Source organism: Sphaerulina musiva, assembly GCF_000320565.1.
Source record: "Sphaerulina musiva SO2202 unplaced genomic scaffold SEPMUscaffold_1, whole genome shotgun sequence".
NCBI classification, from domain to species: Eukaryota; Fungi; Ascomycota; class Dothideomycetes; order Mycosphaerellales; family Mycosphaerellaceae; genus Sphaerulina; species Sphaerulina musiva.
The window spans coordinates 4,646,640-4,661,282 of record NW_016017383.1 but is presented as its reverse complement, the minus strand read 5'-3'; the positions used below and the strand labels follow the sequence as shown (position 1 = coordinate 4,661,282).

Sequence of the window (14,643 nt, the reverse complement as noted above, 5' to 3'; positions counted from 1 at the left end):
AACCGCAGTGACTAATCGCATCCCTCTCGAATCGACCGGGCCATCGCAGCGACTGCGGCAACTGCGGTTAGAGGCTATTGAACAGCCTCTTACTCCTGCACCCGACGTGCATGCTTCTCTCTCTGCGGGAATAACTCCCCTACCAGAAAAAGAAAAAGGGAAACTTGCCTCGGGTATCGTCTCGACTCGTCACCGAATTTTTATTTTGGCAGCTTTGAAGGCTGGCGACGATAGGTCGCTGATGAATGCAGCCTTGATATCGTCGATAGGCTGTAGGTAATAAGTAGAGTTCTGCATTTTGCGGAGAGGGTGGCTTGAGGTTGCAGTACCAAAAAAGAGTCTGGGCTCACGAGCTTGAGTCTGAAAATCAGGTCTGAAGCTCTTAGCGTAGACGACTACCCCAGACCTCCGCAACCACCACATGGGAAACGTGGGGATATAGTGCATTAGGCTCATCTGCCGACTGATATCGTGCCAGAAATAAGGCTTCGATGGCGTATTCTAGCTCGCAGCCCACAACGTGTGGATGGATGTGCGTGCGCGCTGTCTTGTGACCTGTTGAGAGATGAAAAAAAGTGCCATGAGGAGTACCTAGCGGATGGCATTGTAGGACTGTGCAGCATAAAGCTGCTGGGGTCCCAGGTCTGATTACAGGCTTACATCTCTTAGCTTCTCATCACTTTATCATCATCATCATCAAGTGTGCTCTCACTCAATCTCACAAGAAGACGCACGCCCTCTTGCTACCTACCACCTCACGACCGTCGGTAGGGTTTTGCCATGGCCACCATGGCTGACCACGACCAAGAGAAGACGGGAGTCGTCTATCTCGAACGAACGACTTCCGATGAATCCACTGTCGACGACCGTCTCCACTCCCTGACTGCAGAGGAGCAGAAGAAGTTGATTCGGCGTATCGACATCCGGCTAGTTTTGACACTGGGCTGCATGGTAAGCAAAGCAGGCTCGCCATAACCATTGGTGGGCTGTTGTTCATTGACACTCTCTTGCAGTACTGCGTGTCACTTATGGACCGAACGAATTTGGGAATCGCCGTCGTCGCGGGCATGGGCGTTGATCTCAAGTTGATTGGATTCCGCTACTCGACCATCGTGCTGGTGTTCTTCATCACCTATGTGTTCCTTCAACCACCTGCCACCGTCATCCTCAGAAAGCTTGGACCTAGAATCTTCTTGCCGTCGATAACGCTTCTATGGGGAATCACAATGCTTACTTTCGCCTTTGTGAAGACGTGGACTCAGATGATCCCGCTTCGTCTCGTATTGGGCGTGTTCGAGGCCGGTTTCTTCCCAGGGTGGTAAGTACATCCATGTACTCAACAATACATCCCTCCATATCCACGCGTCATACAGAAGGCTGACAGGATGCGTTTTCAAGTGCATACTTGCTGTCCTGCTGGTACCCGCGGTACGATCTCCAGAAGCGATATGCCGTATTCTACCTCATTGGAAGCTTATCCTCTGCCTTTTCCGGCATCATGTCATGTAAGTCCTTCCCTCGTACCGCTCTTTGTACAGTAGTACCACAAAAGAACCTTGCCCCCAGTCATGCCATAGCCTCAGACTAATAACGAGCAGACGGCTTCATGCAAATGAACGGCCTCGGAAATCTCGGCCCAGACTACGGTCAACACTACGGTCCCACCAAAGCCAACCCGACCCTCCGGCCCGGCGTGATGGAAGGCATCGCTGGTTGGAGATGGATTTTCATCATGCAAGGCCTCATCACCTGCGCCGTAGCCATCATCGGCGCCTTCACCATTGCCGATTTCCCAGAAAATGCAGCGCAGAAGAGTAAATCCTTCGCTCTGGGATTTCTGAATCAGAAAGAGGCGAATTTCATCGTGGCGCGCATTGAACAGGATCGGAGTGATGCGATTGCGGAACCGTTTCGCTTGGCGACGTATTTGCGTTGTGGATTGGATAGTAAGATTTGGGGATTTGCGGCCTTGTTTGGGTTGACGACGACGACGACATATGCCATTGCGTATTTTTTGCCAATTATTCTTCACGAGGGAATGGGCTTTGGTGAAGCTCTGGCAGAATGTCTGATTGCTCCACCTTATGTCCTGGCAGCGATCTGGATGGTGAGTAGATTCTTTCTTTTCCCTCATCTTCATCCAAAAGGAATCCGCACTAACAAATCATGTTCTTCACAGTACGGCTGTGCCTGGTACGGAGACAAACACCACCTCCGCGGCCCCATCATCATCCTCAACGCCATCCTCGGCCTCATCGGTCTTCCCCTCCTGGGATTCGCCACCAACCCCGGAGCGCGCTACTTTGGAGTCTTCCTCGCCACTACTTCGTGCAATGCGAATATCCCTTCCATTCTCTCCTTCCAAGCCAACAACATTCGTGGACAGTGGAAACGCGCGTTTGCGAGCGCGACTCTCGTGGGAGCGGGTGGGATTGGAGGGATTGTGGGAAGTACAGTGTTTCGATCGGAGGATAAGCCGGGTTATGGACCGGGGATTTATACGACGATTATTGCTGCGGGACTGACGGTCGTGATTACGGCGGGTATGATGTGGAAGTTTCAGCGTGCGAATCAGCGCGCTGAGGCTGGGGGGAAGGTGATTGAGGGGTTGAGAGGGTTTCGATATACGTTGTAGATGGAGGATTTGTTCTATCCCGTGATGTGATTGGAACATTATTCATCATCGTTCCTTCCCTTGACAACCATGTGCTCATATGAATGCCTTGTCCCAAGTGCTCGGGAAATGTTTTCTGTTACTATGCCATCGAATTACAGATTCTCCTTTTCTGCCCTCACAGGAGTGGCTGTCGGCAGCGATTCTGGACGAGCGGTAGAAAGTTCTGGAGTAGGTATTGTGATGTATTAGCTTGAGACAGAAATATATGTAGATGATGTAACGACTTTTCCCGGAATTCTGTTATTGGTGCCATTTCAGATCTGTTGCATTGTTGACCTTGAGCCACTGCCGTCCATGCAAGCTTTGCTGAGCCCGCGAACCTTTCCGTCGGTCAAGCTGCTTCATGTTCCCACTGAGACTAGAAATCGTATTGCTGCATGAAGGGAATGGCTTGCTCTACTTCAACTGAGCGAGGCCGTCTCCAGATTGGTCGCCTGACTAGCCGAATACCGTCAGCTGGATATTTCCAGCAGACAGAGAGAAGCACTTGGTTCGTCATCCATCTCTCCTCCGCATACTATGGTCCACCTCTTCATCAACCTCTCGAAGCTGTTTGTCCTTTTCTTCCCGGATAGTCACTCCTCAAATCAAGCCAGGAATCATAGCGAACTTCTTTTTCGCATACTTGGCGCCCATCTCCTTCCTGTACCTCGACTCCTTCTTTTTCGCCCACACAGCCATCTGCCCACCAGCCACAGCTGTGAACAGAGCCGTAGTCCAACTCCTTGTCACCACACAGATGCTGACCCAGGCAATCACCTCGAATAGATAGTTCGGACAAGTCACCCATGCGAATCCAAACCCTTGTGGGACACCTCTCTCCGTGCCGCCGGGAGATCGCAGATTTCGGAGGATCAGGTGAGTGTTGAGATTGGCGAGCTCAGCGAAGGTGTAAGCTGCCACGGCAGTGTAGTCGATGAGGGGAATCAAGGAGGAGGTGGAGGTCGGGTGGGTCGGGGAGTAGATGAAGTAGGCGATTTCGAAGCCGGAGAGGAGCCAGTAGTGAGCGCTGTTTTTGAAGATGTTGGAAGCGGGCATGGTAGCGCTGCTGAAGCGGTGGACGAAGAAGGTCTCCAGCTCTCTTTTGAGGAAGTGGAGGGCAATCATGACCACGGAGAGGGTCTGCAGTTGAGATGGCTGCGGCGGGGCATTTTTGTAGATGTAGGGACGGGCGAGGTAGCAGAAGGGGTGGATGAGGAGGGGCCCCAGGTATTCGATGATGAAGACAGTTCGCCAGGCAATCTGGAGGCCCAGGTCTTTGACGAGGATGGTGCTGCCATTGCGAAGCTGGAAGGACTCGACGCTCTTGGTCTTGTCGTTGGGAATGAAGGTGCCGTCGTCTTCCCGCGTGATGCGCAGGCGGTGCACGGAGAAGTTGGACTCGGCGGCGATGCGGTGGTAGAGGTCGGCGGTGCTGCCTTGCACGTAGATGGAAGTGCTGGCGGGTAGCGAGGGAATGCGTTTGCCTGTCAGATCACTGCATGTGAGTAATGGATGCTACGTGGACATGGATGGTACACCACCATCTCTTCGCCGGTGTGTCTATTGATCATGCCGTTCGGTGTACGCACCTCGGGGCTTGACCTGCAGAGTCACCGGTCGGGAGGCCATCTTGCTGGCGGCACAGCCTGGAATGCAGAGTGATGCGTGGTACGAAGTGAATTGGGAAGAAGAAGAGATTGGTACCTCCTACCTCCTCACAAGTAAGGTGTTGATGAATTACCTTATTGACACATGCAACGTGCCAACGGCCGCCCTCCGCCTCGGGCCGCCGTATAGCTAGCTGTTCTACCTCCTAGTGAGTTCGAGTCGGGTTCGTGAAGTGGACGATGTGCCTGTCAGGCACAGCATGAGTTGTACAACAGATACGAATATTGTTCCCCTTCAACATTCCCGCCTCATGTCTCTGTCTCGGCTTCTGCTTCTGCCTCTGCTCCGCTCCACCCCGCTCCGCCCCAACCCACCGCCGTCCGTCGGTGAGGGATCGACACGCCAAGACCAGGTGGAGGAGAACAAAGTCACACTCCTCCTACCAGGACTACCTACACCACTACTGCCCACTGCCATGCAGGTGGCTGGCTTGCATCCTGGCTGACAGCTCCTAGCCAGACCTCCCTCACAGCTGACGCCTACCTTATGTCCGCCAATACTTTGGGACTCGGCTGGTGCTCTGCGCATGCATGAGAGCATCGGGACGGCCGCTCAGCCTCAGTCCCCAAAGTCAAAAATGGATCGGATGCGAGACAGATGAGTACCATACATGTAAGGTACTGTAGTATACCGGTCACGATAGAGGGCGTCGACTTCGACGTCGACATGCCCTCGGCTTAGCACTACCAGGTATATAACAAGTTGCTGCTCCATGCTGATTGTCTGAGCTTATTATTACTGCCTGTGCATTCCCAGGGACTTGACATTGGACCTAGTTACACTTATTGAATCTTGCCACACCGCCCACCGTGCTTCTTCTCGCAATACTTTACTTCACTCACAGTTCCGACAGCTGGCCAGCAAAAGCAGCATACCTGAATGTCCATGATGGAACAACAGAAAAGGTAAGAGTCGACCTCCAATTTATAGAAAGCACTTGCCCCATCCGGAGACCCGCAGCTCCTGCCTCAGCGCTGGAAATATTACAACATACCTTACCGCAGGAGCCATTGGACAGGAAACTGGAACCTCCCGTCTTGAACCATCTCATCGCATTTGCCGTCCACCTCATCTCCGGTCATGACATTCTTCGCCAACCTAATAGCAACCTGAATCCCTTCGACCATCTCGCACGAAATGCCGCGATCCCTGCTACATCTGCCTATCTTAGACCTTAGACATCTCTTAGCGAGATTAATATGAACGACAAACGATACAGACCTACCGAGCCGCGGGAGCTGCTGCAGCCGAATGGGACGCCAGAGACAACTTCGTACAGGTCAAGACAGCTTCGGGGCAGCCTTATCACGACCAGTGGCGGTATTGGTACTGCCAAGCACGACGACTGGTTGGATGGGGTGAAGCAAGATCCAGTACCCGATGCGGCAATGGCAAGACGGCGACCTCGAGCCCGTGTTGGAACCTCCAGAATGAGATCAGACACGTGCAATAAACCGTTGCCGAAAGCGCCATGCGAAGGCGATAAATTCGAAACCGGCCTCGACAAGGATTGGTGCCCGCCTTGGAAAGACGAGCTCAGTCTGCCAACCAGGATTCCGCACATTCATGCTGCTACATAGTACCTTTTGCTGCTTTTTCACACAACATCCAACATGACGCGAGCCGCTAACTCCTTTCCTAGCCCCAAGTTTGCCACAAATGGCAGTAAGAGTGAGAACAACCCTCGCCAGTATGAGAGTATCGTGAACGGCAAGCCAATGAGAACGCAAACAGCACACACAGATGGCATCGAATCACCGCCTGAGCCTGAAATGTCGACACTGGACAGAGCTCGGGCAAATGTATGGCAGTCGCTGCAGCAGATGAAGACGCTCCTTTCTGCCGTCAAAGCACCCTTGCCCACGCATTCCGGCGATGGCTCATATTTACCACAACCAGAGAAGGAGAACCTCTGGGAGGACGTGAATGAGATCTTTCGTGATATCGGTAGGCAAGATGTCAAGGATCTAGACGGGCTGTTCAAAGCCGTCAAGGCTTCCAAGCTTGGTCAACCTCTGAACGACAAGCAATACTTGATGGAGAGTATGATTGCAGTGGCTTGCAAGATGCCTGACGGCTTCCTCCAGAAGAAGATTACCGAGAGCTTGGTTACCACCCTCTGGGATGACCTCGAACACCCTCCTCAAACCCTTCTCAGCGACGAGTTCCAATTCCGACAACCAGATGGGAGTAACAACAGCTACAAAAACCCCAACATTGGCAAAGCGGGCATGCCGTATGCACGAACAGTAGCGCCGAAGGTCAAGCAACCCGGCGTTCTACCCGATCCGGGCATTCTATTTGACTCGCTCATGGCCCGGAAGGAGGGCTCTTCCACTCCACACCCCAATCGCATTTCGAGTATGCTGTTCTATCTGGCGAGTATCATTATCCATGATATCTTCCGAACCGATCACGCAGATTACAACAAATCCAACACATCTTCCTACCTGGATCTGGCGCCACTCTATGGTTCCAACTGGGAAGAGCAGAAGCGCATGAGAACTTTCCAAGACGGGAAGATCAAACCTGATTGCTTCTCCGAGACGAGATTGTTGACTTTCCCACCAGGTGTGGGTGCGCTGCTGATCTGCTTCAATCGATACCATAATTATGTGGTGGAGCAGTTGGCAAAGATCAATGAGGATGACAGATTCAGTGTCAATCCACGACAGAAGACGGTCGATCGATATGGGGAGAAGGATTTGGATAAGAGGGATGACGATCTTTTCCAGACTGCGAGACTTATTACTTGTGGGCTCTACATCAATATGATTCTCATTGGTGAGTTAAACAGATTTCCCTCGCCAAGGTTTCGAGGCCGGTGTGGCTACTGACTGCCACCACTACAGACTACGTGCGAACGATTTTGAATCTGAATAGGACCGACGACAACTGGCAGCTCGACCCACGCGTGAATATTGTCGATGGCCCGCCCGTTGGCACCGGTAACCAGTGTGCCGCAGAGTTCAATCTCGTTTACAGATGGCACTCCGCTGTTTCACATCGAGACGATCTGTGGACACAGCAATTGTTCAAAGAGATGTTTCCCAGCATAGCAGCAGCCGACGCCCACAAGCCAGAACACATGTACAAATTCTTGGGTGCGCTGCAGCAGCTACAAGCCAAGACCGAGTCCAAGGAGCCCAACGAGCGCCACTGGCCTGCTCTGCAAGAAGAGAGAATGGACCGTGTCGAAACGGGCCCATTCGCTGGGAACTTCAAGGATGACGAGCTAGCAGAACTCCTGATCAGTAGTATTGAAGATTGCGCCAACACCATGGGGCCGCAGCAAGTTCCCACTGTGATGAAAGCCATTGAAATCCTCGGGATCCGCCAGGCTCGGACATGGAAGTGCGCCACATTGAATGAGATGCGTAAACATTTCGACCTCACTCCCCATGAAACGTTCGAATCCATCACCGACAACAAGGAGGTCGCTGACGCCCTTCGACACCTCTATGACACTCCCGATCAAGTGGAACTTTATCCTGGATTAGTAGTGGAAGATGCCAAGGATCCTAAACTGCCTGGCTCGGGTCTTTGCCCGTCATTTACTACCAGTCGTGGCGTGTTATCTGATGCCGTGGCGTTGGTCCGAGGCGACAGATTCTACACCAGCTCGTACACGCCTGCTCTCCTCACGAACTGGGGCTTCCAGGAAGCTTCGAGCGACTTGACGATTGATAATGGCTGTGTTTTCTACAAGCTGTTGCTGAGGGCGCTGCCGAACAGCTTTGATCCAATGAGTGTTTATGCGCATTATCCGATGACCGTGAGTCGTTTCACAAGCAGAGGGATGGCCGGTGTTGTATGACCGGAGCTAACGTATCTACAGATCCCTTCAGAAATGTCCACCATTCTCAAAGGTCTGAACAAGGATCACCTCTACCAGTTCGACAGACCTACTGAAAAGAAGCACCCCGTGGTACTCTTCAGTGCAGCAGCAGTCAAGCAAGTGACTGAAGACCAAGCCACCTACCACGTTACATGGGGCCCCGCAATGGAGTTCCTGATGGGCCACCAAGTGCGCAACTTCATGCTTGCTGGTGACGGCCCCAAAAATGCCGAGTCACGAATGATGATGGAGAAGGCCATGTACTTTACAAACGGGGCATCAACCACTCAGCCGAAGGGCAACGAGAAATGGCTGCAAGCAGTGAGGGAGTTTTACGAGAGAAAGACTACGGAGTTGCTGAAGGAGAAGAGTTATACATTGGCGGGAGTGAATTATGTGGATCTTGTGAGAGATGTAAGCAACATTGCACACGTGCATTTTGGGAGCGAACTGTTCTCGTTGCCGTTGAAGACAAAGGAGTTTCCTAGAGGGATCTTCACCGAGCAGCAGATGTATTTGATCATGGCTGCGGTAAGTGACGAGCTCACTCAAGGACATGCGATAACGACATGAGCTAATGTGTGTGTGTGCGGAATTAGGTCTTCATTTGCGTCTTCTTCGATCTAGACCCACCGAAATCCTTTCCGCTGCGCATGAAGGCTCGTGAAGCTTGTCAACAACTGGGAAAACTCATGGCACTGCAAGTCGAGAGTATTAAGAAAACCGGAAGACTCGCGGAGACGCTCATCGATGCCGTCAAGCCAAACAATGGTCCACTGGCAGATTATGGCGTGCATATGATCGCCCAACTGTGCAAAGCGAACCCGCACATGAACACCGAAGAGCTGGTATTTGGTCATATCATGGGCACAGTCGGCGGCATGGTCCCTAACCAAGGCCAACTGTTTGCACAAGCGCTCGATTACTTCTTCACTGAAGGCAAAGAGCATCTCCCGGAAATCAACAGATTGGCTAAGCTCGACACTCCAGAGGCAGATGACGTGTTGATGCACTATCTCATGGAAGGTGCACGTCTCAGTGGCGAAACTGGTGCTTTCCGCTTCACGACCAAGGATACCACCATTGTGGACGATACGGGCCTCACGAATCTCCCGGGGAGCGAGAATGGTGTTTTTACGCATAAATTGCAAAAGGGAGATATCGTCATGGCGAACTTCAAAGCTGCATCTCGGGACCCTCGAGCCTTTCCGGATCCGGATGTCGTCGTCCTCGATCGACCTTTGGACAGTTATCTCATGCTGGGACATGGAGCCCATCAATGCTTGGGTCTCCCCATGACCAGGGTGGCTTTGACGACCATGTTGAAAGTTGTCGGAAGATTGGACAACTTGAGAGCTGCACCTGTTGCTGTTGGTAATGGAGGCAGTCAAGAACACCAGATCAAGAAGGTGTTGAAGGAATTTGTACCTGGTGATTCGAAGACTGGGGGTCTGCCCGAGAGTTGGCACTATCACCTGTATTTGACCGAGGATTGGGACCAGTATTTCCCTTTTCCGACCAGTTTGAAAGTTTCTTGGGATGGGATCATACCTGAAGTCGAGAGGAGGTCAAATGGGATTTAGATAGAGATGGACTTGAGTACCTTGCAGTTGGGAGTAATTTAGGGCTTTGGCTTGGTGGCGTGATTCCATTGATTGATGGATGGACCAATGAGTCACAATCGTATTCATATTTTCTTTCCTTATTCGGCTGCCTAAGCAAGCAGGCACAAGGTATCGAGGAAATGGTTGCCTACAGGGGTCTGCACTCTAGGTCTTCCCCGTTTGTAGATTTTTTTCTAGAGTCCGACTCGAATCACTCGATAGGCTAAAGAATCAATGTTCCAATAGAAGAGAAATAAATAACCTTACCGTAGATGTAGAAATCGCTACCTAGTATTATTTGACATGTACTATTGATATGATACCTTACCTACACTTACAGGTACATGTAAGTATTGCCTACCTTATCTATTATTGACTAGGATGATACCTTAGGATTACAATTTACATTTCTCTTTATCCTACCTCCTACAGTACATGTATACGGTATACCTAAGTAATGTATGTATCTGTTCTAATATCTATCTTTTTCTTTCGTTTCTGGTTCTTTTCGAAATTTCCGGCTTCTAGGGTACGATAAGGTGAGTAGTATCCAGAGGTCAGGTAGGTAGGTAGGTGGGTAGGTGTATATGGGTGGGGGTGGAGGATGTTCTTATAACTGATTGAACTAACTGAGTGATTGAGTGATTGACTTGACTAGGCAACTGTGCTAGACACAGTGTCTTTGGCTTTCTCGATTGATACTTACCTTACCTCCTAGGTACCTTGGGTACATATACTTAGGTACTTTTAGGTGTTTGCTTATGGGTACTGTCGAGGGCGGTACTTGTAGACGACTAGGGATGGTCAGTAAGAAAGAGACAGACACAGACTCTTTGGTAGAGAGTTCTTTGGTAGAGAGTTCTTGGTGTCCAATACACGAATTATGTAGTCGACACTGCCTGTTGTTGCCGTGTTGCGCGTGAAGATGGTGTTTCTTCTTCTCGCACTCTCGCATCTATAACGTACCTATGTAACCACCACACTCCATCATGTCCATATCCAGACAGACAGACAGACAGATCAGGGATGACGGAGAGGTTCTTTTTAATGCTGAGCAACAACACCCGCATCGCCCGCCTGAGCCGTAATTCTCTTCTTATAATCCTTCACCGTGCCATCAAAGTGCTCGACAGTACCATTATCGCACACCCACAAGCTCGTGCACACGTTTTGCAACATGGTCACATCGTGGCTGACCATCAAGACACCACCTTGGAATTGGCTCAACGCCGTGCTGAGAGCGTCCATGGCTTCGATATCCAAGTGATTGGAAGGTTCGTCCAGGACGAGGATGTGAGGGTTTTGTAAGCCGATACACGCAAATGCGACGCGGGATTTCTGGCCTCCGGATAAGAGGGCCATTTTTTGGAGGCCGGTCATGCCGGTGATGCCGAAGGCTCCGAGGTGGCGACGGTATTCTTCGTCGGATTTGCCTGGGTATTGAGCGGCCATGAAGCCTACGGCGCTGGCGTTGAGGTCTAAGGCGTCGACGTGGTGTTGGGCGAAGAAGCCGATTCTCAGACGGGGGTTTTGGGAAATTAGACCTGAAGTGGGCGAGAGGGCCCCGATGAGGAGTTTGAGTGCGGTGGTCTTGCCGGCTCCGTTGGGTCCGACGATACCGATGCGGGAGTCGAGTTGGACGTCGAGGTCGACATTTTTGAGAAGGATCTTGTCGGGACTGTAGCCAAAGGTGACATTATCCATTTGTATGATGGGCGGAGAGAGCTTTTCGACATCGGGAAATTTGAAGTGTACAGTGTAGACACTCTCGGGCGGGTCGAGGACTGGCATGCGCTCCAGTTTCTTGATGCGGGATTGCGCTTCGGAACTCTTTGCGGCGTTGTAGCGGAACTTGTCGATGAACGCTTGCAGATGAGCGCGTTCGCCCATCTGCTTCTCGTACTCTCGCTGCGCGGTCTTGCGGCGCTCTTCTTTGGTCGCGTAGAACGAGTCGAAGTTTGCACCTTTGTAGTAATCGAGACGTTCAGAGTGCTGGTGAATGATGTCTGTGGCAACTTCGTTCAGGAAGGCTCTGTCGTGAGATACAACCAGGACTGTGCTGGGGTAGCCTTGTAAGTAGTTTGACAAGAAAGTGATGGACGGAACTGTGGAAATGTCAGTTTACCATGGCACGATCTCTCACCAACGAGATGAGACTTACCATCCAACATGTTCGACGGCTCATCCAGCAGTAGCAGGTCAGGCTCGCAAAACAGTGCACGCGCCAGAGCAAGACGCATACGCCAACCACCAGAAAAGGTCTTGGTCGCGAACTGCTGTCTCTCGTGCGAGAAACCCAGACCAGCCAGAATACTGGCCGCACGTGGCTCTGCCTTATCCGACTCCATCTCTGCGAGCTTGCCTTGGACATCACTCAGCGTGATATCGAGACCCTCGCGTTGCTGATCGAGTCGTGCCGCATCTGTGGACGTGTCTGCCATGGACGATCGCTCGGCCTCGAGTTCTGCGAGCTCCTTGGTGATCTTCTCCTGTTCTCTCAGAAGATGTTTCCGCCACACATCGGCGTCCAGCACTGCTTGTAGTGCCGGTGTGTCATCTCCCGTAATCTCTTGTTCGACGTGAAGAATAGAAATGTGAGTAGGAATCGCCACCTCTCGCTTACTGAGGGCTCGGAGCAATGTCGATTTACCGATACCATTTTGCCCGACCAGACCATACCTGCGGCCGTAGGCGAGCGTCAGGTTCGTATCCATCAAGATACGCTTACCACCAATGGAGATATCAATGGCATCGACTTTGATATCTTTACTCTTGGACTGCGAGTCTGCACCCAACTGCAGCGGGTTGACCGCCATGAAGAACTCCTCGTATGACTGCTGCTCATCCGGCTGGTCGAGCAGCCGAGAAGCCTCATACTCGACGGTTTTGAAGACTTTTCGGTCTTGTTTCGCACGCAGCTTACGTTCAGCCTTTTCAAGCTTCTTCTTGTCTACACGAGACTCGACCTTGCGTGTGTTTGCAGATTCCAAGTCTACAGTAGCACCGGTCAGACCCAAGGTCGAGGAGACTCCTCGCTGCGAGGCCACTTGGATGGTCTGGTCCAGCCTCTTGGCTGAAGGAGCCTGTTGTCGCCGCCGCCCCCCATCAATGCCATCTTGGCTGTGGAGACGCGAGACGAATTTCTGGACCAAGTTCTGCACTGAGGCTTCGTTCTCACCCGAAAGATCCCCCGATGCAGACAAGAGAAGCTGCAAGATGGCTGCGGCAGCTTCATCGGAGCCATGCTCATGTTCGAGATATCCGGAAGCATATTCTGCCACGACCGGATCGACCTGTGGCAGCTGCTCTCGTATATCGGACTGCATCGCGACTATCACAATGGGACGTGTGGTATGGGTGGCCGGATGGTGCTCCGGATGACGGCCAGCTCGCGTGCGGACCAGTTTTGCAAGGCCGATATGGATTTGACTCGTCGGTGGTGGCGTCGGTCTGCAGGCGGCGGCGGCGCTCAGTGCGTGGTCAACAAGCGTGGCAAAGCGGATTATTTTGTTGTACAGCAGTACCCGCTACGAGGTAGAATACCCGACGTGTTTGGAAAAATTGAGACCCCTCTTTAAACACCCGAATGGAGCTAGCGTACCGGATGACAAAATTAGACTCCCACCTATGGAGGTAGAGACATTGCTTTCTACTCGTGGGAACGGGACGGGATACATCACAAAATGCACTCTATTCCCTGGACGAGATGATGAGAAGATTGCTCACGGCTGCTTCTCGCCTCTGATCTGATGATGCGACTGGTCTCCCCGTTCTCTCAAAGCGGGCAATCATACTTTGGAAGAGACCCCGACGTGATCGCGTTGGGAGCGTGTAAGAATAACCCCTAAGAAAAAAAAGGGACAAAGGTACAAAAAAGGTACAAAAAAAAGTACTGTTTCACCCTTGCTCAATGGAAATCATATGGCAGGCTCTCGTGCATCCGACCGACCACTACTGCACACTACGGGAATGATGCAGAGAGTTGTGCATTGTGCAATGCGGTTGTCTCGTCTATAGTACAGGCACAGAAGTATATCTGGACAATCTGGACATTAGATCGATCGCCTCTTGGGTGGTGTAACTGCCAGATTGAGCGGTCGCACGGGAGAGGTACCCATGTAGTGCTGGGCAGTGGGCACGCCATTGAAAGATTGAATTCTCCATCATTTTCAATCAATTCCCAATCATCGCCCGGAAAGCTGCAAGGCAGCCTCTTAGCATGGACAGGGATCATAGGAGGTAAGCTACACCTCATCATCATCATTATCAATCTTGTGTTTCGTAAAACAGCCTTCACGTCGGACAACCAGACGCCCTTGCGGCCGATTCAGTCTTGCCTATCCGTCAACAGTGACACGCTGAAGGTTGTTCAGCAACGCCCGTGAGTTCACACGCTGTCTCATCATGGCCCGACTTGAAACCCATGCTGTTGCTATGTGATCGTTTTTTGGCTCGTGCGACCTCGGCCGGCGCTCTATCAGGTGGCGCTGTGCAGGATCGTCAACGTGATTGATCATTCTAGAGAGTTCCGGCGCCGGCCTTCTTGACTCCGCTTGGCAAAGCAGTCGGACGTCTTCTTCCTTCGGTATCTGTAATGTCCATCTCATGCTGAACGGACGGACGGTCAGCAGCCATGCAGGATAACGATGCCGTGATCACTGCAAGACATACGCCTCCTTGCGCCCTTGCAGTGATGTGCTCCAGTTACCCGGTTGACGGCATCGAACCTAGTAGGTACATACTGTAGCTCACAGTAGACAGTTGGGGTGCCCGTCCAAGTTCACCTGGTGCCAACTTCACCTTGTCTCCCCGCGCGCGCTTCGAGCTCGCTTGTAGAGAAGAGAGCTGCCCGCTGCATCTGGCCATCTCCAGGC

General features: G+C 51.9%; 4 protein-coding genes across 4 annotated transcripts; 2 read left to right on the top strand and 2 right to left on the bottom strand.

The window, feature by feature from the left end:
• Positions 1–684: 684 nt before the first annotated feature.
• On the top strand, positions 685–4,367 carry SEPMUDRAFT_146801 (pantothenate transporter liz1). The gene is made up of 6 exons (XM_016903874.1): positions 685–951; positions 1,014–1,318; positions 1,399–1,505; positions 1,599–2,107; positions 2,180–4,145; positions 4,251–4,367. The coding sequence occupies exons 1-5, from the start codon at positions 781–783 to the stop codon at positions 2,633–2,635; spliced, it is 1,548 nt and encodes a 515-aa protein (XP_016766006.1). The 5' UTR covers positions 685–780; the 3' UTR covers positions 2,636–4,145; positions 4,251–4,367.
• On the bottom strand, positions 3,260–4,288 carry SEPMUDRAFT_32161 (synaptic glyco protein SC2; the record flags this gene model as incomplete). Its single annotated transcript, XM_016908488.1, has 2 exons — positions 3,260–4,143; positions 4,249–4,288. 2 exons carry the CDS (start codon positions 4,286–4,288, stop codon positions 3,260–3,262), a joined length of 924 nt encoding a protein of 307 aa, XP_016766007.1.
• Positions 4,368–6,099: 1,732 nt separating the features above from the next.
• On the top strand, positions 6,100–9,748 carry SEPMUDRAFT_34484 (linoleate diol synthase; the record flags this gene model as incomplete). Its single annotated transcript, XM_016908572.1, has 4 exons — positions 6,100–7,111; positions 7,180–8,102; positions 8,166–8,696; positions 8,765–9,748. 4 exons carry the CDS (start codon positions 6,100–6,102, stop codon positions 9,746–9,748), a joined length of 3,450 nt encoding a protein of 1,149 aa, XP_016766005.1.
• Positions 9,749–10,368: 620 nt separating this feature from the next.
• Positions 10,369–13,204, bottom strand: SEPMUDRAFT_146798 (P-loop containing nucleoside triphosphate hydrolase protein). The gene is made up of 3 exons (XM_016903873.1): positions 11,931–13,204; positions 10,736–11,874; positions 10,369–10,563 (listed from the first exon to the last, which is right to left on the bottom strand). The coding sequence occupies exons 1-2, from the start codon at positions 13,093–13,095 to the stop codon at positions 10,814–10,816; spliced, it is 2,226 nt and encodes a 741-aa protein (XP_016766004.1). The 5' UTR covers positions 13,096–13,204; the 3' UTR covers positions 10,369–10,563; positions 10,736–10,813.
• Positions 13,205–14,643: the final 1,439 nt, after the last annotated feature.

Excerpts from the sequence above, each read along its gene's own strand:
- SEPMUDRAFT_146801 (XM_016903874.1), top strand. The coding sequence starts at position 781 with ATGGCCACCATGGCTGACCACGACCAAGAGAAGACGGGAGTCGTCTAT. Across the intron at positions 1,319-1,398 it reads GCCGGTTTCTTCCCAGGGTG|TGCATACTTGCTGTCCTGCT; the intron begins GTAAGTACATCC and ends TGCGTTTTCAAG. Across the intron at positions 2,108-2,179 it reads TCCTGGCAGCGATCTGGATG|TACGGCTGTGCCTGGTACGG; the intron begins GTGAGTAGATTC and ends TGTTCTTCACAG.
- SEPMUDRAFT_146798 (XM_016903873.1), bottom strand. The coding sequence starts at position 13,095 with ATGCAGTCCGATATACGAGAGCAGCTGCCACAGGTCGATCCGGTCGTG. Across the intron at positions 11,875-11,930 it reads GCCGTCGAACATGTTGGATG|TTCCGTCCATCACTTTCTTG; the intron begins GTAAGTCTCATC and ends ACATTTCCACAG.